At 36.1% G+C, this 23,855-nt stretch overlaps 1 protein-coding gene across 1 annotated transcript in view; it reads right to left on the reverse strand.

Annotated features, from left to right (window-relative positions):
* ELP2 (elongator acetyltransferase complex subunit 2) overlaps nucleotides 1-23,855 on the reverse strand; it is a 38,818-nt gene that overhangs the window by 10,076 nt on the left and 4,887 nt on the right. The window contains exons 4-13 of the mRNA XM_083878246.1: nucleotides 23,638-23,715; nucleotides 19,430-19,494; nucleotides 13,393-13,459; nucleotides 12,377-12,511; nucleotides 11,366-11,461; nucleotides 9,550-9,650; nucleotides 7,485-7,616; nucleotides 6,852-7,001; nucleotides 3,678-3,866; nucleotides 1,513-1,582 (exon numbers count right to left, since the gene is read on the reverse strand). Of these exons, the coding sequence (XP_083734372.1) occupies nucleotides 1,513-1,582; nucleotides 3,678-3,866; nucleotides 6,852-7,001; nucleotides 7,485-7,616; nucleotides 9,550-9,650; nucleotides 11,366-11,461; nucleotides 12,377-12,511; nucleotides 13,393-13,459; nucleotides 19,430-19,494; nucleotides 23,638-23,715 (1,083 nt within the window). The remainder of the gene's footprint in view (nucleotides 1-1,512; nucleotides 1,583-3,677; nucleotides 3,867-6,851; nucleotides 7,002-7,484; nucleotides 7,617-9,549; nucleotides 9,651-11,365; nucleotides 11,462-12,376; nucleotides 12,512-13,392; nucleotides 13,460-19,429; nucleotides 19,495-23,637; nucleotides 23,716-23,855) is intronic.

Below are 23,855 nucleotides of genomic sequence, written 5' to 3' on the forward strand. Positions count from 1 at the left end.
AAAAAAATCTATATTTTTTACAAGTAATTGAAACTAGGTTTCTCTGCTTGCAGAGTTACAATAATATGAATACTAGAAGCTATTCTAATGTGAATGAGAAATTTAAAAAAAGTAATAATCTAACCTTCATTTTGAAACTGACCTCTCTCCATCAGCACAATCTTTTAGAGATTCCTAAAAAGAATTTCACTGAGCAAAGCAGTCACCAGAGTTCAACCTGTGTTTCCCCAGTGTTAAACCTTTCCTTCTGTATTTGAAAAAAGTTTAAGACAAAAATCTCTGATACAAGTGATGAGTTCATAAATTTGATGTAGATCACTAAATGAAAACTATATTTGAGCAAGTGTATCTACAATTTGCAAACTTCAGCAAAACTGCTGAAGGCTCAGTCCTTAGCTTTAAGCAAAAGTACCAGAGGTAACTGAAACCAGTTAATTGTAAGTTAAAATTCAACTCTGTCCTTCATTGTGAAGGTATTAATAAAAAGGTACAAAAATGGGGAACAGTTCCTCTCAGACAGAATCTACCTTTTTGCCAAATATACATCCCAAGCATAGCAGTTTCAAAAAGAAAGTACAGAAAAGGCAAAACGAAGACTATCTTCTCATTTATTCTGTCTTTACTGTCTTTGAAAATGCAATGAGCAACATTCATCTGAGACCACTATCTGAGCATCACTCACCACTAAGATTCCTCTGCAGAGTAAGTGAGAATACGCCTGTGGTGTTTTACCCTAAGCCATCAATGCTGACAGCACCTGTGAGCAGTGGTGGACAATGCAGGAAAGTTCTATTCATGGTGCTGCTTCTGGTTGGGCCACATAAAATCAGTGGAAATTAGTTATTCTGTGTGTGGCAATAATTTAGAAGAAGGAAGTTTTGTTCCCTCTCTCATTGGAAGAACTCATGAGAAAGCAGGGGGAAAAAAACTTTGTTAAAATATATTTTACAAGTTATTTGAAGTACAACAAAGTTGTTTTTTCTCTCACAAATGATTTAGGAAAATCTGGCTTATTGCCATTGAAGACCCTAGAGACAAAGCTTATTAAAATGCTTCCTTTTGTAGATCGCACCTTCTGATAAAGCTTTAAGCAGAGAAACAACAAGTCTGACCTAATTTGTACATTCCAATATAGTGCATTTTTACCAGAGACTTTATGAAAAAAAAACAGACCTCTAGTCTCATTCCCAGCCTCAGGAAAATATTTTTTATCATTCTAGGGAGACGTCTGTCTCTCCTTTCTTGTTCCCCCACAATGTTCCCTCCCTGTTCCCTCCACTGCCTCTCTAAGATATTAGTTACAAGTTGGCTAACTAATCCTTCCTTACTTGTGTTTTCACTTTTAAGCACCATGTCTAGGTGCTAGCAAAGAAATAAACACTTTGCATGATTTTAATTCTAGATTCTAAACTTGCAGTCAAGCCTACACTGACCTAATATGTACACTAAAACAATACCTTAAATAAAGTTTCCACATGAAACTCAACAACTATTATTTCTCACTAGCAATACCTTCAAAAACAGCTTTATTGGATAATCCCAAAGCTGGCACAGTTGCACCTTCTGGAAGATCAGATGATTGCTGAATTAAAGAAAAAGAAAGGTTATACATGGATTGTCATGTAGACTTGGATTTCAAAAGCCACAGCTTAAGGAATCCCCAATAGTTTCTAGAGTTACTTTCCGAGAGAAGTGAAGGGGACTCTTGTCCAGAACATACCCAGGAAAAAACAAAAGACCAGTACTCTGGCAGGAAGGGAAAAAGAAAAAAAAAAAAAAACACAAAACAACAAAAAAAGCACTTTTCTAAGGCCCCAGCTCAAGGATTTTCTTCAATGCTAATTACAGGTTTTCTTGCACAGTTATATTTATTCTAGATATACATGACAATTAATCTATTAACTGAGAGCACTGCAGTTTTTAATACAATAGAACTGGGAAATCATTGTTCTGAAGAGAAATAATAAAGCAGCATTTTGGAAAAGAGAACAGAGGGTGACTGCCTGTGACCACAACTTGAAACACAACTCAGTAAATAGTACAGAGATGTGGCTGGAATACGTGTCTGTTTAAAGCAGCATAAGGGAAAGACAAATCATCAGACAGAAAATAGTGCCATAATGGTATAGGGAAAAGAGTAAAAATTTAGATAGGGTAAGAGAAATTTGGGACCTTTGTGTAGAGATAAAACAAGATTTAATAGCTGTAAATCCACTTCCTTATGGTATCAGAAAAGTCCCAAGAGAGATTGTTCTACAGAATTAATTCAATAATTTAGGTGACATTTTAGAATGTATTTAATGTTCATAATTACATGAGAAAATGTATCAGAGACCCAGACAAGCATAAGGCCTCCAAAACAAAACTGGTTCCTCATTACAACCCAAAGTGTAATATAATTCCATGGTTTTGAACTGAATATAATCCTGTTCAACCCTTTTTGAATATAAAGCTGTTTTTTGCTTTCAGGTACTTTTTTGGGGAAGGCATTTAAGCCAAATTAAAAAAAAAAAACTTCCCCACTTTGGTGATAAAAAGCATTCACAAAAAACAATTTTAAGAAAGCTATTTAAAAGCAGCTGTGTAATTAGAGCTCATAAAGCCTTTCTCTTTAACCAAAGCCCATGTGAAACATTTTGTGATATGAATCAAAAAACAGCACTCAGAGGAAGAGCCAGTAAGAAAAGTCTATATAAAGTAAAATAATGACATCTGCCAGCCTTATAAAAGTACAATGTTATTTGTACCATGGTCATTAATGCAAATGCTTACGAAGTCTTGTGGAATTAAAGCACTAAACAGCTACTTATGTAACTTCTTGCTATCTAAAATGATTCTATTTCTATCCCAGATATTTCAATTGTTAAATTAAACAGAAAGGCTAATTAATCTCTGAGAAACTGCACAGAAAACCCTGCTTTTGAGTGAGATATCCAAAGAGCATGCAAGACTCTGTAAAGAGGGAACTATCTTGAATGAGGTCTGCTCTACAAAATGCAGACAAAATCAGAACTAGACCTTGATGCAAATGGGGAGCAAACAAAGGATAGCAACACAGGACAGTTGACATACCACAACTAAGAACTGGAATGTAAAGGCATCAAGAAAATTTCCAATGCCGAAAGGAAATAAAGCATGAGCAACTACATATTTATAAATATTTGCATGTAAGAACAAAAAATAGTGCAGAAATCTTTATGCTATTTCCAAGCATGTAATTGCAAGAAAAAATAGTAATACCAACACATAACCACACAACGATAATTAGATCTAGACACAACTACTACACCCTTAAATTAAGGGGAAACACACTAACAGGCTTTATTGTTTGCTTAATCCCCAAGTGTGTAACAGCAGTCTACTTTGTTTTGAGTTACTTAAAATTTACCCACACCCTTTTCGATCTTCTGACACAAGGTTTTGTTTGGTTTCAAATAGAACCTGTTTCATACGACAACATAATAAACATACATATGAAACAACACACATGGAGGCAAGCAGAAGGGAAAGGAAAAACAAGGTTATGGTTTCAGTACCATAACTGAAAAGAATTTTCACAAAGTTTAGTGCTATCTGACATTTTCTGAAGCATTAACGTATTTTACATCTACATCTACATTAACGTATTTTACATCTAAGAGGGTTCTCTTCATTTAGCACTGCTTTAGCATACTTACATGGGAGCAGAGCTTCTCCATTGGGATACCAGTGATGTTACTGAAGTTTTCTATAAAATTCTTGGGAGCACGAAAAACTCGAAGCACTTTTTCATCTGCTCCTGACACAAACTCGAAGCGGCCAATCATTGCCAGGCAGCGCAGGTCGTATCCGTGCACTTGAGGCCTGGCAATTTCATGCCAGGTCACCTAAAAAATGAGCAGACACACAGCTAAAACACAATTCTTAAACAGAGAAACAGTGCAATTTAATAAATCCAGGAGGTAAAGTAGTGGTGGTTTTTTTTGAACTTTAACACAAAGCAAAGTTAAGAGCAACCTTCTATTGATGTGCATAAAACTGGTGCTCACATACATCACTTGAATCCTCTTTTTCCACCAAACCATTCCTGCAATTAGTAAACTGTGTCCCTGCATAGATGTGTTTAAGGCACTTACTGTGACTTCTTTACGCTAGACAGTCAAAAATAGAACATGATTTGCCTAAGCAAAAAGAGGTTGGTATCCTACTGCTTTTGAGACTGTAGGTCTGAAAGGTGTGATAATTATCTTGCTTCCTTCCTCTGTCTTTCACAAAGAACAGCAGCACTGCTGCCAGCAGGCTACAGGTTCCTACTTCCCTCTTCTCTTTGAATACTTGATTTAAGTGAGACCATTTAACAGAAGCTTTGCAAAAAAACTGACAAAACCATAATAGATTCTCACAAAAAAAAATCTGGAAATTTTGGATAATTGTAGAAGTGTTTTCTTTTTTCCTACTTTCTTGAAATATTAATCTATCCACTCCTCAAGTGTTAATCCAAGTAAACAAGAATTGACAGTTAACCAAAAGAGAAAGACAAGCTAGTTTTATAGTCACACTAAATAAAGAACATTAGCAAAAAAGATACTAAGTTATTTTAATTGCTTTTCTAAAAATCTGAGTTACTCTACACATGAGAAAAATGATTCTTCAAAAAAACCCCAATTTATTTTCTAGCAAATGCACTTTCATGAAGAGGTTTTTCTTAAGTGTCATTTGCTACTTCACCTCAATGATACTTCAGTTGGAAAAATCCACTGTGCACTTTTGAGTTGAGAGCTAGCAGAACTAGAATCAATTGAAGTAACTTAGACTGCTTCAGTATTCCAATGCCTGTAGCCAAGACTAGATTTCATATGAATAGGCATTATATTGACTGTGCACTGCACAGATCACCCTAAAAATTCAACTGAGTTTTGAATGTTGAAGTTTCTGATAGGACCTGAATTTGAGATATCCCACAAAACTTCACGATTTCACAAGATCTTGATTATTTTTCAGTGAGGAAAAAAGCATTCATTCTTTAAAAAAAAAAAAAAAAAAAAAAAAAAAGATAAAAATAAAACCGTACAACAAGCCATTCTTACCCTTTACTGGGTACATCTTTGCATACAACACATAGAAAGAATGAAAAGAACACAAAAAACTCAGACCCAAAACAAAGAGAGAGCTGTATAAGTCATGCAATAAGCTTCTTCCAGGAAAATCAGAATGCAAATTTGCATGACAAATTGAAGCTGATGGTTATCCCTCTTTTCTGGTATCAGAGCTGAGAGTTTAAGAAAGAATGCTTATTTGCATTCAACACTTAGTTTCCTTTTTATAAGGAAAAACATGAATACTGAGCTGTAATACTAACTTTCCATAAACATCTGAATCATCCATTGTGTCTTGTTAAGACAAACATCAGATGCTAAACTCAGTGTGACAAAGAAAGAATGGCATTTTAAAAGCCTGTGTTATAAAAGTTCATGAGTCGCAGAACTAAAAACCTTCCCAGGGTTTGGAAGTCCTGAATAAACCTCTTCAAATGATCCATCTCTATCTAAACCCTCCACTTTGCCCATCCAAAAACAATACTAAGGCTTTCTCCCACACCTCATACAGCACCAGATATAGAAACTACTTCGATTTACACCAGGTCAAATTAACCTGGTGGCTGCTTTGTGTCAGAACAGGAAGGCAAAGCACAATAACTCAGTTTATGCCAAATTTAGATTTGAAGACAGCAATCACTCTGCTAAATCAATTGATTCTAAAGTTTCAGGGTGAGCTGTGCAGGTAAATCATACAAAGATCAGTTCTTCAAGAAGACAGGATTAAAATTTAGCAAGCAGCATACATAATAAAGAGTGGTACTTCAGCAGGTCACAGAGAAATTGATATTGACAACTCTTGAATGCTGCCAGCTTATATCACATGCTAGTCCTGAATTTTGTTTTGATACATTGATTGTTTCAATACATTTGATGTACCCTCCTGAACGGAGATTAGGGTAAAAAGCAGGGAAGGAAACTGGAAATGTCCTTCCTACAACACAAGGCAAGGCAAAGCAAAGCAAAGCTCTTGGACTGGGATTGCCACCACTCCCGTGTGGCCTGGAAGAAGGGAATCAAAGAACTAACTGATGCCAAACTCACTCTCTCAAAAACATCAGACCCCCTGTGCTAGTCTGCATTACAGAAGCTTTGATGAGACAGCTCTAAGAGCCTCCCCCAACCAATGGCACAGGGCCTTACATGACTACAGATAGTCTAGTTTCTGCCAGTTTCCTGAATGGAACATTGGTACTGTTCTGCCAGAAAAGGTTGTATTTGTAGAGGAGGAAAATGCACAAGAAACAAGGAACAGAAACTTCTGCATTCCTAAACAGACTTCCCCCCAACCCAATGCAGGAGGAGTAAGCAGCTGTGCGGTCCTTAGTTGCTGGCTTGGGATTTTAAAACAGGGCAGGTACCAGCTGCACTCATGTAGTTCAGATACTTGTTCTAGTAAAGTAGAGTCATTAACAAATCGATGTAAAAAAATACTGTGAGAACTTTTTTTAGATTATGTCCGTGTAAAAAAGCACAAGCAAATTTGTGTTTCTTTATAATTACCTACAGCAGTCAATTGTTAAACATTGCAATAGGTGTTTATTAGTACCAGTCATATATTCCTCCTTCTGAATTACTGCAGAGACTATCTTCCAAGACTCTGGGAGAACACTAACTGAAGGTAATCTGGACATGGACTCAGGATTGAACTGCAATCATACTGTGTGACTGCAAAAACTCTGCCACTAATATTTTTAAATATTCAGACAACTCATTCCAAACTCAGGATCAATCAAGCCCCCTTAACCACACTGACAAAGTATTTGAAGATCATACCTCTGTCTCTTCCTTCCTTTTCCATGGAGCAAAGAGCCTCGTAGTTTGATCAGAGCCCACACTGATGATAAACTCTCCTTCTGGATCCCACTTTACATCCTCTACACTGTTAAAATGTCCTGAAATCACAACTTCTGGAGTCCATTCTTTCTATTAAAAGAGTTCCACAAAGAAGTAAGGAGTTTTTCATTTGACTGATTGGCACATTCTAAGCAAAGTAAAAGTAGTGACGTGCTTATTAAGAAAGTAAGAAAAAGACACTTGTAAACAGCAAATTGTTAGAATTCAAGAGAGGGTGAAGAGACACAAATACTGATGCATTGCTCCCATCTGAAAGAAACTTGTGTTATTCGTTCAGCTGTGACCAAAGCACAACTACAAAGGAGTTCAGTCTATTCAACTGATTTCATGATCCCCACAGGTAAGAAACAGGGTTTTGAGCCTGGAGGATTTCAACCTCCCTTCTGTGCAGAAGTGAGACTCCTACAGAATACTATATTCAGAAAAGGACTATTTCAATCACTAATTTTAAATTATACTGTTACACTTCTCTATTAATAACAGAAAATTACCTCAAATGACTTAAAAGTACAATTCTTTCAAGTAATATTACTAACAAAAAAACCAACATACCTTATTAACTGTAGCCTGTTTCCAAAGGTGTAGTGCTCCATGAAAAGCATGAGCAATGATCATTGAACCATCTGGACTAAACTGGCAGTCAAAAAATCCAAGAGTATTGCCACCCACTTCACCTACCCGTACCTAAATTAATGAACAGAAGGGAAATATCCATGAAAGTGGCCTTCCATTCCTACAAAATCATTCCTACAAAATCATTCCTACTTCATGAGATGAAAAACTACCAATAGACAAGAGTTCACATTACACACACAAACACATTCAAAGAACATTTTAATTGCAAAGTTAAGCACTGAAATGTCAAGGGAATTAAAGCTGCATGTAAATTGAATGGAGCCTCCCTCCACAAACATCTCAAGATAGGATCCCCAAGGGAAAGAAAACACTGCATTAGATGAGGTGGAAACCCAAATGTTCGGTGTTTCAGTCCAGCTTGTTGGATACAGCAGTTCCTTATCATCTGTTGCCTGGCTACTGCTCTGTTGCACAATACAGAAAAATGATCCAAAGAAACAGTAGTTCCCAAGTACATTTTTTTTTCCTACTTAATTTCCAAGATTCCCTAGCATATTTTCACATCTCTGTTTCCCCATGAACACCTGTAATTTGATCTATACTTCTCCTGTGGCACATTCTGGCCTCTGTTTTGTGCTTCTCTTATGACTTCTCACATATGTACACATGCATACACACAGTATATACACAGGCCTTACAGTTGCTATAGTGCCCTTCCACTTTTAAAATTTTATTAATAGATTAATAAAGTTACATTTTCCAATTTTATTCAAGACATAAGGTAACAATTTATTTCAAGCTTTCAATTCCTCCATTCTTATACAGCCTCTTTTAAGATCAAAACAAAATGAACCGGTATCCCATTTTAAATGGCACTGCACTAGTAGCTCCATTTTATTAGCACTCATTCAAAAAAAATACCACTCATACTGAAGTGACTTTGATGCCTCCATGCTAGAGGCAGAAATCTAGTCTCACCTCTGAGCAGGGGAATGAATTTCTGAAGACATCTTGTTCATCATATCATGATGAAAGAGAGAGAAATTGGGATGTTCCCCTTGTGCCCTTCCTCCCTGCAGGCTTCCAACTCAGATTTCCCTCTCTTGATGCAAAATAGCTTTTTGCTGTTAAAATGTCTGACCTGAACTTGAAGCTGCACAGTTGTGGTCAAACCAATGCAAAGAGAATGTAAGATTAAAGAATCACAACTTGGAACAAGCTTTACTACACAACCCATTTTTAGATGCTTGTGAATTTAGCCACAAGTACATGTTACACCCAGGGACATCCAATGGCATCTCTGTGTGATTGCCCTTTTATGAACTAATTTCTACTTCAAGCACAAAGGCATCGGAACTTTTCAGTGAAACAGAGGAGAAATTAAATACCCTACTGCAATTCTCTCTTTTTCACCCAAGAGGTGATTGGAACTTTCTTTGTGACAGGAAACACAAACAACAGCTTGGGCATAATCCAACACAAACAACTTCAACTGAACTTCTGCGATTTGGAAAAGCAGGTCAGCTGAAAAGCATCCATCAAAGCACTAGAGAAATCTGGTTGTACTACTTGTTTATTTAGGATGATCCATATCTTAACAGCTTTCAGAATACTACATGAGTGACATAACCTAATGACACAGCCAATGATCAAGTTACTGTGGGTAAAACCAGGCTTGTGAATTGCATGTCAGCTGCTTCGTAGTAGCTGCTTAGATCACATTCCCACAAGGATGAACTGCAAATAGTTCAGGAGGGTTTCTTCTTCCTCTTACCATGAGTACATAGCATGTGTTGAGCACAAACTCCTTATGAACTCCTCAGCATTGTAATAAGAGAACAAACCAGCAAAAAAGTTCATATTGTATCTTTTTTTAATACAGTTTTACTTGCAACAGAGCATTGGAATGAGTATTTTTGCAAAAAACCAGTTTGCCCTTCTCTGCCAGAATTTTAGAAAGTTTTTGTTCCCTACAGTACACACATGCTGCTGGAAACACAACTTGAATACAGAACATACTGTGAGTAAGACTGACACTTGCCTGTTCTAGCCAGACTCCTGATTCTTTATCAGGTTCCCAGATGATCACAGTTTTGTCCATTGATGCAGATAATATCCTCATTGGCTGTTGCATGCTGCCATCTACAGTACAAGGAAAATTACTACCCTACAACCTAGGAGCATACTTTCTAAAGAAATTAGGTAATTTTGAAATACAAACACATTAAAAAAAATGTTCAGCAGCAGAGACATGCAATGCAGTTTTTATATATCAAATTTACAGGCTCTACATTGTTTCCGGCTTTCTTTAAGAGATATTGTATTCTCAGCCATAACCACCCAAAGAAAAAGTAAAACATGTACATGAGAACAACCATATTCCATAGTTTTCTCACACCAAATTTATATTGAATTAAATATAATGAGGAGGAAAAGCTAGAGTTTCACAAAGAGAATGCACAGCAGTTCACGGTTCCATTCCTTAAGTAAGGTTTTACTGAGAGATTTACAGTTTAAAATAATTGCCCAGTATTCACTGTTTGGGTTTTTTTTTTCCCCAAACTGTTAGGTTTGCTGCTGACTTCAGCAGACTTTAGCACCCTGTAATACATAGTAACTCAGGACTGCTCCCCAAAATGCAGTGAAACGCTTCAGAAAAAAAGCCAAAACAGAACGGGAAAGCGGGAGCTGGTTCATCACCATCTGTGAAACCTGTAGGAAAACCACTGAGGAACTCTTCTCGATAATAGAGATATTGGCAGGCATCTTGTGAGGTGATATGCTAGCAACAGATTCCCACCTTACCTTCTGCACTGAGAATATGTCCCTCAGATCAGTTTGCCTCTAGTGAAAATTTATTTTGGGGAACCCAGCATTGGGCAGGCCACAGAACACAAGCAGCTTAACGTGTGCAGAAGTACCTGGAAAACTTCATGTTCTAACAGGACAGTTTTCAGATAGCAGTGCAAGGCTGACAAGCCTATGTTGTACCCAAACCTTGTTCTAAAAGGCTAAATCTTTTACTGGTGTCTAATTTAGAAAAAAAGAGAAAAGTTTAAGGACCAGAGAACTAAACCAGTATTTTTAAAGCAAGTCCTGTGTCTTTCATTACATGTGTTTTGACATTCTAATGGCACTCTGCCGTTCAAGGGTTGTATATACACCAGCAAAGCTGTCCTTTGTACTGCTGAAGTCACTTGCCATCAGTAACTCCAAAATACATCAGAAAAAAGACACCTTTGCCAGTACAAATATTCAAGGGTGTTCTGATTGTGCAATATCAAATCAAGAATCTCCTTCCCTTATATGCCAGGTAGACACGTAAGAGCAAATCACTACTGCAAACAAGGCTGTCAGAATTTAAGGATTTCAAAAGGAAGATAAATACCGGAGCAAAATGCAAAATTAAACTATAAATAATACTCTTTCAATGCGAGTCTGCACTAATGCCTTAAATGCTCAATAAAACTGATACTCCAGGTATCTACACCACTAAAAGGAAAGAAGAGCTCTTGAGGTAAGGCTTACCTTCTGAAGAACAGACATTTAAAATACACGTATCAAGGTAACCTATTAGAGCTATTAATTTGTACTGATTAATTAAACTAATCTGTACACCATAACCAACAAATCAATTACAATAAAGTCTTTATATCTCTGTTATTTAATTTCATTCCTTAAAGAAAATGTGAGTACAAGGCAACATCTGTTTACTCATAAAATATTATTTGCAGAATTTAAAGAACTGCCATCACCTACAGGAACAAGTGCACTTGCAAACACAATACAAAGACACGTGACTGTACTCCATGTATGAAACACTTAACATTGCTGGTAAGTGTTTGATATCTTTTTACCTTTGGAAAACGAAGGTTGCCAGTGAACTGCATACACCCAGTTTTCATGACCAGCCAACACAGACTCCAAAGAAACTGCATATGATGTATCAGCATCTACACAAATCAGAGAAAAGCATATTTCTTTCTAAAAGCCAAGAAAGAGCAGGTCATTTCTGATATCTTTAGTGAAGATAATCAACTGCTTTCAACATCTACCAATATCTCAAAAGCTTCCTAACACTGAACAGCTCCTTGAAATCCTACTTTGGTGCAAGCCCTGAGTACCAGATTGATGGTCACAGGTCAGTGTATTGCCTCAGAGGGGTCTCTCAGAATTCCTGGAGAGCTCTCAAGCAGTCTTGAAATAAATGTTCTAAATTGGCACTATGCATACTCTTTCACATATTTGCATCTTTAAATTACTGAAAACATAAGCTTTAATATACTTCAAACAATGAATCAAGATTCGCAGGAAGCATCCTGAGCACTTTTTCACATAACATCATACACTCCTCATTATATTAACTAGGTTGCCAAACGATTTATCCTACAAGGTATCCTACAATCAGCAATGGAAGCATCTGATGTTACTGTGCTTAAACAGCTTGTTAAATGACCATAAAGTAAGCCTGCACATACTTATCTGTATGTTTCTAATCTTTAAGTAGTAGCAGCACCTCTTAATTCATTGAATTCAAAAAGTAAATGAAAGATTAGCTATTAAACTGAACAACTACACAACAGCTTCCCTCCCACAGACAAGTATGTGTCCTACATATTATATTTGGAATATGCATAAGAATAACAACCCATGTTGGTATTAAGCTCTCTCACTGATTTACCATGTCTTGTAATACATCATTAACTTTTGGCTTAAAAACAGTAATCCTGCTTTTTTGAACAGCTAAAAATAATGCAGACAACATGAAACAAACCAAACCAGGTGGTAGCCACCTTGCAAGCTCCCCCAGAACTATGAAAAGAGACAAGTGAAAAGTTGTGCCAGAGAATTTTACAGCTGTTACCTACCTTTAACAGTAAAAACATTCTCTTTCAGTTTTATGGAATCATCTTCAATTTCTGGAAGCTGCTTTGATTTCGTACATATTTTCCAAATCCTTATCAAACAGTCCTGAGCACAGCTTGCTAAGAAAAGGTCTTCACCTATTTGTTTTCAGAAAAAGAAGAAAAAAAAAAAAAATTGAGCCACATTTTTGTGACAATCACTGCCACGACTAACCTATCATTTTTCCATACATGCACCTAACAGCATTATCCCAATTTTTCCTATTGTACACAGTATCATAAATAGGTCCACTGTTTTATTTCAACATCAATTCACTTTCCCACTCAAATTCTCCACTATTTTATGATGCACTAGGAGCACATTCCTGCTTGTAAGATGTGGAAGATATGGTAAGCACTATACATGTTATACATATACTTCCCTACTATTTATGGCCTTTGCTTTTGGAATTCTATCAGTCTGAATACTTGTCAAAATCCCCTTTCCCTCTTTGCTTTCTCCAGGCTTGTAGCATCCTCCAATTCCTTTTTTTTTTTTTTTTTTTTTTTTTTTTTTTTTTTTTGTGCCATTGCAATAACTATTTCCTTAGTTAATGTCTGAAAAGATTCTCCTCTTAATTTCCCAATTAAAAAAAAAGGGGGGGCAGCAGGGGAAGCAGGAAAAAAAGAGATAAACATGCTATTTTCCCCTACTCTCCCCACTTTGAAAGAGCAGCCAACTCTTCCTCACTCAGATACAGACGTTTGTATATTGAAAAGGATAAGTTGCTAAAATTCCAATTTGTTTGCAATTTAAGTACCAGTCAGGTAAAAGTACCTGAAACAAGCAAGAAAAATGTTTTAAAAGGATACAAAGTTTCATCTTGATTTTTAACATTAATTACAACCATCTCAGGAAAACAAACATCACAACCACAAGAGTTTAGGTGCTGCAGTGCATCAAGGTCATCTGTTGGAGGGGTAAAACACTAGTTCTGCTATTAAACCACTATTCCACTTTATTCATCTTTCATACTGACCACAGACTGCCCACTCAACACCTCTTATCCAATCTTCATGGCCAGGGAGTATTAAGCTTTTCTGAAACTGAAAAAAACTCGTGTTACATCACAGAAATGCACCTAATTATCATGCACATATCAGCAATAAGCTCTATTTTTTCAAGTGTTTTGTATTTATAGCTTCTATTCTTTGAAACAGGAGAAAAAAAATAAGCCACTACTGAGGATTGTAATCTACACACAGATTCCAGATGAGCCTTTCTGGTTTTGCCACCATTGGATAAGCACATGTAACATTATGGCATTTCCCATTTATGAGCAGGAAAGGATGTGAATTTAAGGTGCACACTTTCAAGAGGCTACAGTCTTTCTGTGATACATTTGAATTTTTTAAAGTTTATCAGGCTTACTGTGGTACACAAAGAATAACATAATGCAGGTTTGATGTGACAAGTAATATCTTGTATTTCTGTGAAGTGGATGCAACTGCAAATGATGAAGAAAATGAACACAAGTAAAATCAAGTATAAAAAGAAGAGCAAATGCTTTGAAATTATTTCAAGAACAAATTTGTAATAGAATATGATTAATAAGAATCAGTTATGGTACTGGAAATATTCTCTAAGTTGCTGATGGAAAACTCAGCATGAACATAGGCTCAGGAACACCAGAATGCAAACACAGTCTCGGTTTCCTTTTAAGAATTTTCACTAGAAATTTACTTTCATTTATAACATATGTAATATAATTGTTTTATTTTGATTCAAGCACAACTATTTACCCCTTATTTACCATTTAACCCATTTCTGCTTTTCTTTGCCCAGAAACAGCCCTACTTCCATGACGTTTTTTCATTCCAAGTTGAATTAAAAAGCCTGAAGTAACTGTTACAGTTAAAACACTAGTGTAGTTTAGTATGAATAACTGATCACAATATTTCTGGTATTATATTCTACTAAATCCCTTACCTAGGCCTACTTAGCTATGACTAAATGACAGCCTTGGCTATCAGCACAAGTCTGCAACTGAGGTCTCTCTTCCAACCCATGACAGAAAAAAAAAAAAAAAAAAAGGAAAAATGTGTATACATATGAAAAAAATCCATGCTCAGAAATTGGTGCCTCTCTCTTTGATCCAACATTTCTGATATTCTCCAAAACCACCTTCCCATCAAACAATGATGTGCCTCTCCTCATCATACATCTGCAGTCACAATTATAAAGTGGTTTAGTTGGGAAAGGACATTAAAGATCATCTAGATCCCTGTCCAGCCATGAGGAGGGATACTTTCCACTAGACCAGGCTGCTCAAAGCCTCATCCAACCTGGCCTCAAGCCTCTCCAGGGATGGGGCATCCACAGCTTCTCTGGGCAACTTGTTCCAGTGCCTCACCATTCTCACAGTTAAGAATTTCTTCCTAATATCTACTCTAAACCTACCCTCTTTCAGTTTGAAGCCATTGCCCCTTCTCCTGTAACTACATGCCCTTGTAAAACATCTCTAAAATTACAGAACCATCTAAAAATTACAGAACCATCTATATATGAGATACATAACCAGAACAGAATACATGATCAGATCAAGCTGATCAGACACTTCCAAATGAGAAAGTTCAGGTCTTAAGAATGTGTTCTCACAGCCACCTAAGCCTCATTTGGCTGATCACTTCTGCAACCGCTGGCACTTCCAGACTTCCAGACGGGGCATTCCAGAGAGATGTTTATGTCAAACACCCACCAGGTTGTGTGTAAAGGCAGGAAGGAACAGTCCAGGCAGTGAGATGATACAGCAACCTAAAGATTTTTCTGAAAATGACATGCTTCTGGCAATACATTAAAAAAATCTTTGGCAATTGATATTTCAGCTAATAGATAAAACACATTTATTTATTCATTTATGTGATCTTTGACAAAATGCTCTGTACTTTACAGTCATCAAAGTTAGTTGGTAAATTTATTTCTAACTGAAAGGCTGGTTCAGGCTGAACTGCTGCTAACATCCTTCTCTTTTATGGTTCCTTTTACGCTGAACAGTGTGTGTATCTCCTGAAACTTGACCCTAATATTAATCTAAACACACATGTAATCATTTTTCCTTTTCAAGGTGTTGTGGTGTGGGTATTTTTTTTAATTACCCTCCTCATCTTACATCAAAGAGATCTATTAAGAAAAGCAGCCATTAGTTTTCCCTTAAAAGGGTAAAACTAATTACTTCAAGATTATTAATACCACCCCAGATTTCTAAATTATTTCTCAAACAGTTGTTTAGGCACTACTTAGCTTTAAGTCAAGCATGCAGTTCTTTTGTACTGCAGAACAAGCATACTTTACCAGTCAGCTAGAAGTGTGTACTAAGTTTTATTTGTATATGCTTACACTGAATAGTCCCACTGAACTATTCACGTGATTTAAGGTAGAGGCTGCTGAATTCAATTACCTCATATTCACTCACAGCAGTAACACCAGCATCAGATGGTGTATGAAGCCTCACTGCTGAGGAGAGATACCTCAAACCTCTGTAAATGCATCCAGTCCCTTAAATGAGAAACTCCTGCTGCTGTTCTTTTCCATCCCTATAACATCATCCTGCACTCTGCACCCATCTGAGCAGTGTCAGTACAGTGGCTAGAAAACAGAGGTGAACACAAGGGCTATTACCAAATACAGAAGGATGATGCCACAACGCATGAGGAACACAACATTCTTCATCATAGATTTAGTTTTAGGTGGTCTGTGAGGAGCAAGGAGTCAGACCCAGCAATCCTTATGGGTCTCCTCAAACTTGAGATATTCTAAGGTTCTATGATTCAGTCCAAGTTTTCAAGATACTGTTTGCCATAAAAATAAAAACTGTCAACTGAAACTGAGCATGCAGTAGTGTATGCTGCTATGCTAGGATTCTTAGTATTTGTTTTGGCCCTTTTTTTGACGTTTATATCTCTTGGCATCCTATATTCAGTTTCTTTAGATGCATTCAGTTCTGTAATTGAATCAATATAAAGGTTCATGCAGATGCACATGGTCATCATTCTTAGGGGATTCAGTCAAAGTTTCTATTATTACCTGGGTTATATACACATATTTTGAGCTGTCACTTTCACTTTTTTACAGACTTTGTTTATATAGTCTCATATTTCTTCTCTGTTTCAGTTTCCACTTGGTCCTCACTGGATACCTAAGTTATAGTACCAACAGTTAAATCTAACAAAACCTCCTGGTCTGACTCTACTTCACAGGCTTTCCCATACCTCTTGCCTAATCTCTGAACGTGGTTGCCTAGCAGCAATCTGGTCTCTTTCCTTTTAAGCAAAGAATAAAGCTGTTCTGTAGATAGCACAACTAATGAAGCTGTGGACATGCCCAGCACACTCTGCACAACTAATCCTGCCCACACTTTGGACCAGGACCAGGCTAGTAGCAGTTTGGTAAATTTGGCAATAATGGTCCAAGTCTTCTCATTTTTTCTCCACCAAACACTAGATGTGACACCCCTCCTCTATGAAGCTGTTAATATCAACAGATTAGAAAGAGTCTGCATTATCTTTGATTAATCCCCCTATCCTACATCTCAACTATGCCAAACTATTTGGGTGGAACCCAAAACACACAGTGCACCATCTTCTCAGAAAAACAAGGCTCAAATAGAAATGTTTTGGTTTAAAACTCCAATTTAATCTGCTGGTTTACTTACTTGCCCTCCACAGGCCACATCTGTAGATGTTACATCTCAAGCAGGAAGACATGGTTTCTGAAAGATTTTTCCCTGGATACTTTTATAAATCATTATGCTCTTCCAACAAGCCAGAAAAGCCAAGAGTTCATTTTCTCTCTACTATTTAACACAGCAAGGGATCTATGGGTAGGGAGTCTCAAAAGAGGTAAAGCGTGTCCACTCAGTTTTAAAAAACAAGCAGTTTTTAATGAATAAATACATTTTGACTGTAAAATTAATGAGTTTACCAAAAGGTAGCCTGAATTAGCTAAGTAAAGATGCCTCATCCTCCCTCAGAGTCTAACAGTGCCCTTTAAGTTGCATTAGAATGCCGTGTTATGAATGCATAACTCTGGATTCATACTCACATTCATAACAACCTTCCTGAGGATGTTAACTAAAGGAAGGGCTTTACCAGAGTCACTGAATTAACTGAACAGAGCTACAGGCCCTTACCAGTAAGGGAATGATGCAGGAGCCAAGAGTCTGATCACTCCTATGCCCAGTTCCAGGAAAATTGGCAAGGTTATAGTAACACTTCCTTCAAGCACCTTTAATACTACTAAGAAGCCATTAAAAAAAGGTGTCAGTAGATCTGAGAAAAGCTGATGAATGAGATTTAGCAGCTAGGCAGGAATTCATGTCAGAAGGCTTGCAAGGATGTTTTAATTCTGTTAATAGTTGTAAAGCACAACACAGGCTCTTCTCATTGAGGCCTGCACAGCCTACTTAGCTAAAAGAGATTCTCTGGAAAGTTAAAACAGACACCAACAAGAAGTTCTACCTCATTTAAGAGATATTCTGAATGCCAACTCTGCCACAACAGCTGGTGAAAATACTTTCTGAAATTGAAAGTGTGAAAAATAACATATGCAAAACAAAATTGCTCATCCCTTGTATAAAGTTTCCTATCTCCAAAAAAAGACAGCACAAACTTGCTTATTAAGCTTAAGAGAGAACTTGTTTATTAAAGTTACCATCCTTTACCCTCCACAGATTGACTGCCTTTTAAAATAACAGACTACTGTTATACTGAAAAGTCTGGCCAACAATGGGCAAAATAAGTTGGGTATTTCTGAACCTTTTTGGCAGGCAAACTGTATATAATCTGTTAACCTGAATCACACAAGAAAACAAGTTTCAAACTCTGAATGAGAAAAACCAACCTCATAGTCCCTGAGATAAATGTCTTTCTTTAACACACCAAGAATCAGCAGTGGCATTCTGCCATTGCTAATTCCCAGAGAATTCATTAAACTGACTTAACTCATAAGCTACACAGGAAAAAGGAAAAAAAAACAATCGAAGATCTAGCCAAGCACCCTTCTTTTCTACTGATTGGTCAAGAAATCATTAAACATAGAAGAAGGGGATGAAGTACTTATTTTACTGAAAACAGCAACCGAAAAAAATCTCGTTACTATAGATGGCAGCACAAACTGGCAAAATTATCCATAAAATAGCTCTTATCTCGCTAAAAAAAACAAAAAAACAAACAAAAAAACCCAACCAAACAAGAATAAAGGAGTATCTAAAATGGAGTGTGCCTGAGCAAATGCAGCAGACTAAGTGGTTCTACATATGCCAGTTTCAAAGGGAGGTTCTAAATGGTAGCTTCACTGGTGCATTGGGAGAGCATTTGTGATTTGAAGGGGTTTTTTAAGAGAGTGAGAGAAAGAAAGAAGTGATACTGAATTCTGTTTTGGAAAACAGTCCAACATTTAACACATGCTTTAGAATCTAACAAAACTTCTGAACAGATGCAAGAGAGGACAAAATGTTTTTCTACTGATGAAAAGGAATATTTATCTGTATGAAAAACTAAAAATTGCCAGCTTCCAAATAACACATGAAAAATGTGTGCTTTTGTAAGATCAGATACTCCTAAAAATACTTTTTTTTTGATGTTCAAAAGCAGTCAAGCATAAAGGGCATACTTAGCAACAAACATAGAAGTCCTCAGATAGAAGTCATAACAGTTTTATTATAAGAATTTATAGAATGAAAGTAACATCATTTCCATATGAACAACTCAATGCTTGGATACTTAACAAAGAAGGACAATTGCAGCTATTTTGTATCAGTGGTAATAGAAACAGGCTATCTTCCCACAGGAGAAAAAAAGTCAAGAAAAACCTAACACTTTCATGCACTGACAACTTCAATATTCTGCATTTCATCATTACCCAGAAAAATGGACGAACTATTTGAAAAAAGTTGTTGTATGCAATGGCTATGTAGAGACAGAAAGGAATTACTGAAGAACTTGAAAAACATCAATAGCACATCTCAAAAGAAGCAGAACTCAGTAATGCTCTGAGCAAGAGATAAAAATTTTAATTACCTGACCATTCTGCTGTATAAATAAACTTATTTTGCAGTCATCACCACCACAAGCCAGTATTGGTACTAGAAAGGAAAAGAAGGTCTTCATTTTTTATAAAATCTAATATTCTAGGATATGAAAAAAATATAAATAATGTAAAAAATCAATACAGAAATATATCAAAATATAACAATAGTAACAGATAGGCAAGTGTGATACCACTTTTTAAATGTTTCCTACATTATCACCCTAATAAATTAGTATATTAAGAACACAGAACTCAAAAGTTATTTTGACATGCAAACAATAGCTATAAAGATTTAAGATGTTAAGAATTTTTAATTAATTATATTGTATTGATATCAACAGGCATTTGGTCTAAATACAGAAGAAGGAAAGAACAAAACAAAATGACTCAGAACTAAGCAATTCAAGTTCCTAAATCAACTAAGGTTTAGACAGAGTTAGCATAATTATTATACAGCAAATAAAAAGAACAAAAATGGAAGACAGATCACCACTATCTGTACCAAAGAATATGAAAGCAATGAAACATTTTTCACTCAAGACTTGAGTAGTCTTGAGTAGTAGTTGACTTCCACTGCCTAACCTAAAAAGTGCACAAGCCCTCTTAGTCTATTGAATCAATCCAGAGGAAGTTATGCCTGAGGTTAAAGAGAAGTTAAGCAGTGTATAAGTTCCTCTCTCCAACAGAAGACAATGAGGAAAAGTAGTTAACATTTACTCCACTCTTCTTTTTAAATAATAAGGAAGAAGTGTTACTGCTAGGGACTGAAACAGTAAAAGCAAATAAATTTAGTATAAAATTATGAAGAAATAAGTTAAGGGCTAGACAATGGCATTTCTCAAGTCTGGATAGAAAACAAGATACTAAATTTCACTAAAATCTACTCCGTCTTTTAAAAAAAGCCTCCATGACATCACTTCATATAGTTAATTTTCTCTTTACTATGGATAGATCAAAAATCAACTTGAATATTCATAATATGTTTATCCTCTATATCACTTTTTTCTTTCTACTTGTATCAAATCTGTGCCTAGTTATCCCCTGCTCCTCTTGCACTTTTTAGTCACATTCCACATTATTATAGTTCCATCACTTGCTTCTTCTCTTCAACCTCTAAGTCACAATTCACCTCCATCTCCTCCTCTGTTTAACAGGCCTAAAAGAAATCTTCTCTAGATTGAAGGTAGTGAACTGCTTTGAATGAAGACCTGGTCATCAGGTCCACAGAAATTGGACAGGAGTGACCTTTTCCTCCATAAAATACAATGCAATGGATGTTCTTGAAGACAATATCATCCTTCCCTGAGAAACCCATTTTATGGGCCATTATTGTAACTACATATTAATGCAATGGAATGAAACTTTAACTAAGAAAACCAAAGAGAGAATTATGATTTAGTTGCTGTTGTAGGCAAATGCAAATACTTTCAATCAAAAAGTTCTATCAAGACATATATATCTGGCGAAAACTGACTAGTATGCAGTTGTGCAAACAAATGCTTTGGGCTATTAGGATTAGGATCTGATTAAGGTAAAATTCCTGCAGAGGAAATAAGAAAACTAAGTTGGATAATCAGAGCTTTTCCAAATTCACTTGTTCTTATTTTTTCACCTTCTGCAATTCAGTTCTGAGGAGACAATTATTTACTGTCAGAGGCCAAGCTACATCATGACAATTATCCAAGTGGTAGGAAGAATCAGATTACATGCCAAATAGCTGATCAAGATTTGTAAAATAGTAAATCCTATTTGCCAGCATTTTAGAAGCAGAGGTTGTGCAGGCACTGCAAGGCAAAAAGCAAGCAACTAACCAAAACTGCACAAAGCTCTTCTTCAAGGCTAAACAGCAAATGTACAGAAACTCCTTAACAAAAGAGGCTGCCAAGAAAGTGTTTAAACTGCATTCCAGCTGCAAACAACTGCTCAGGTTTTTATGAGCAGTTTTCTATCAGTTTTCCCTATTTGACTTCTTGACAAAAGTGGCTCGATTTTTTTTTTTTAAATAATTTATTTTCAAGGACAATCAGTTAAAATCCTAGGCACCAGGAACGTCCTTCTGAAAGTTAAACCATTCATTGCATATGAATCATTTTTCAATGCAAGACTCAAATTTCTTTCCTTGGTGAAATCAGAGGTTACTGTAAATGCTTCAGGAAATGTTGTTTATGATTTTCAGAAAAGTAATTCTGTACTTAGTTCCTGACTTAAGAAATGCAGATTGTTCTCAAGAGAAAAGCTTCTTTGAATCTCTGTGCAGCTGATAACTCAGCCTTCGTAAAGACTTCTGAGCAACTCCTAAATTTATCATGGATCATTTTTCCCTGAAGATCATTAAAATTCCAAATTGCCATTAGAGATTAATGTTTCTGACAAATGATCAGCAGTGATATTTTAAATAATATATTTTAAGCTACTTTATTTAGATTTCAGAATTAACATACTCCTCAGCTATACAGATTACTATGTCAAGTTTAGGGAGAAAACACTAGCTATGCTTTATTAAAAGTCCCTTTACAGAATTCTACAGGAAATATTTCTATATATTTATGGTTCAAAATCTAAACTATTTCTTGGCAATTTTAGCAGCAGAGGTCATTTGTATTGGAAGTGGAACAAAAAAAGCAAATATCAAGATTTTTTTTTTAATTCCAAACAAAATGTTGTTGGTTTTTTTTTTTTTTTTTTTTTTTTTTTTTTTTTTTTTTTTTGCAGATGGAAATTATGCAAATTGAAAATAATTTCAGTTCTTGAGAAAAACAAGAACTCTTTTTCAGCTTATGATAATTGTACTGCTTTGGATAACTAATCTGAATAGGGATGGGAGGAGTTCATAATAAAGGATTGTCCTGCTGTCAATGGAACTTTAAGCATCACTGGGTTTGGGGACTCTGGAAAACCAAATCCTTGCTATTCCACCATTCAAAGAAGCTTTAAACACTCCATGCAATTTGAGTTTCAGAAACAGTTTTAAGAACTAATATGATAATTTTAATTTATGGTGTTTTCATTATGTATAGTTACTTCTCTTATATACAACATGATTTCAACACTGAACAGATGCTCTAGTGTGTCACAGCGAGAATTTACCTGTACAGCATCATAAATGATATAATCTATTGTTTTGGAATATGAATGTTATATTCATAGACACCACAGGCACTTCACTTCTAAAGCATATTCACACTTGCAGTAATGATTTTAATTTACCTTCAAGCCTTTTAACTTCATCTCAACAAGCACATGTTAGTGTATTTACAGGAAAAAACAGAGAGGTATAAATGTTCTTTAGTGGTGCAGATTCTGCTTTTGGTACCAGACCTGCTCTGAAAACAGACACTGGCATTTTCAAATGGGACAACACATCTTGATAGAGCTTTCATAGCTCCCAGAATTATTAAAGCCAAAGAATGAAGTTTGCTTGTAGGCATATAATCAAGACAACACATCAGTTTGGAATGCATGCAGCAAGGAGATGAAAATTCCAGATACAGTAAGAAAATTTAGCACTTTTTCATTTGGGAGCCTGGCAGGCCTCCATCCAGGTGAAAGACTCTAATGATACTTTAACACAAACTTAATTCAACATCTGGCTTGAGGATACATCTTCTTCATTAAAAAAAGCTTCTACTTGTTTGCAAAAAAGATTGTGTCTGTGGCAGCCTACAAGATCTAACATTTCTGTTAACAGAAACCCACATAAACCATACTGAACAGTCAGGTTAAAGTAGTTCAGCATCTCAATTTTTTTCTCATTTAAGACTGAACAAGTGCTAAACACTGCTTGGGAACCTACGGTTTTTGATGCAGGCCTTAGGATTTTTTCTGAGTCTGGCCCTTCAATTCAAAGAACAAACATATGCAGCAGCACCAGAAGGAGGAGGTAGAACTAACAGCATCATCTTATCCCATTCATTTACAGCATTGTTACCATTGTTACCCCATTTTAAAGCTTTCCATCTCAAGGGTTCAACTAAATAACTCTGAGTGCCATTTTGAAGACACTGTAATCAGTCTGTGTTTTTAATTACTAAGAAGAGTTCAGAGAAAATCTTTAGATACAACAATCAGCTTAGGCAGATCTCATAGAAAACAAAAACTGTGGCACACAGGTCTGGAGTCAGTAAAATGAAAATCTCTCTGGGGGATTTCTTAGAGTTTTCTTCCTACATTGATATTCAAGATGTGCAGCTTTACTTACCATCACTGCCAGGCAAGAAGGATAAGCAGACATCCATAACAAATCCATTTCCAAACTGCAGAATTTCAATGCATTTAGCTGAAAAACAGGAACAGACAGTGTTTATCTCATTCACTGTAACTATTACTGTCATTTCCTTCTATATTATATAGTTAAAATTTCCCACACATTTTTCTTTTAAGAAGCTTAAAAAAATGTACTTTTTTTCAGAAGCCTAA

This window comes from Zosterops lateralis, assembly GCF_965231275.1.
Source record: "Zosterops lateralis genome assembly, chromosome: 1".
Classification (NCBI taxonomy): Eukaryota; Metazoa; Chordata; class Aves; order Passeriformes; family Zosteropidae; genus Zosterops; species Zosterops lateralis.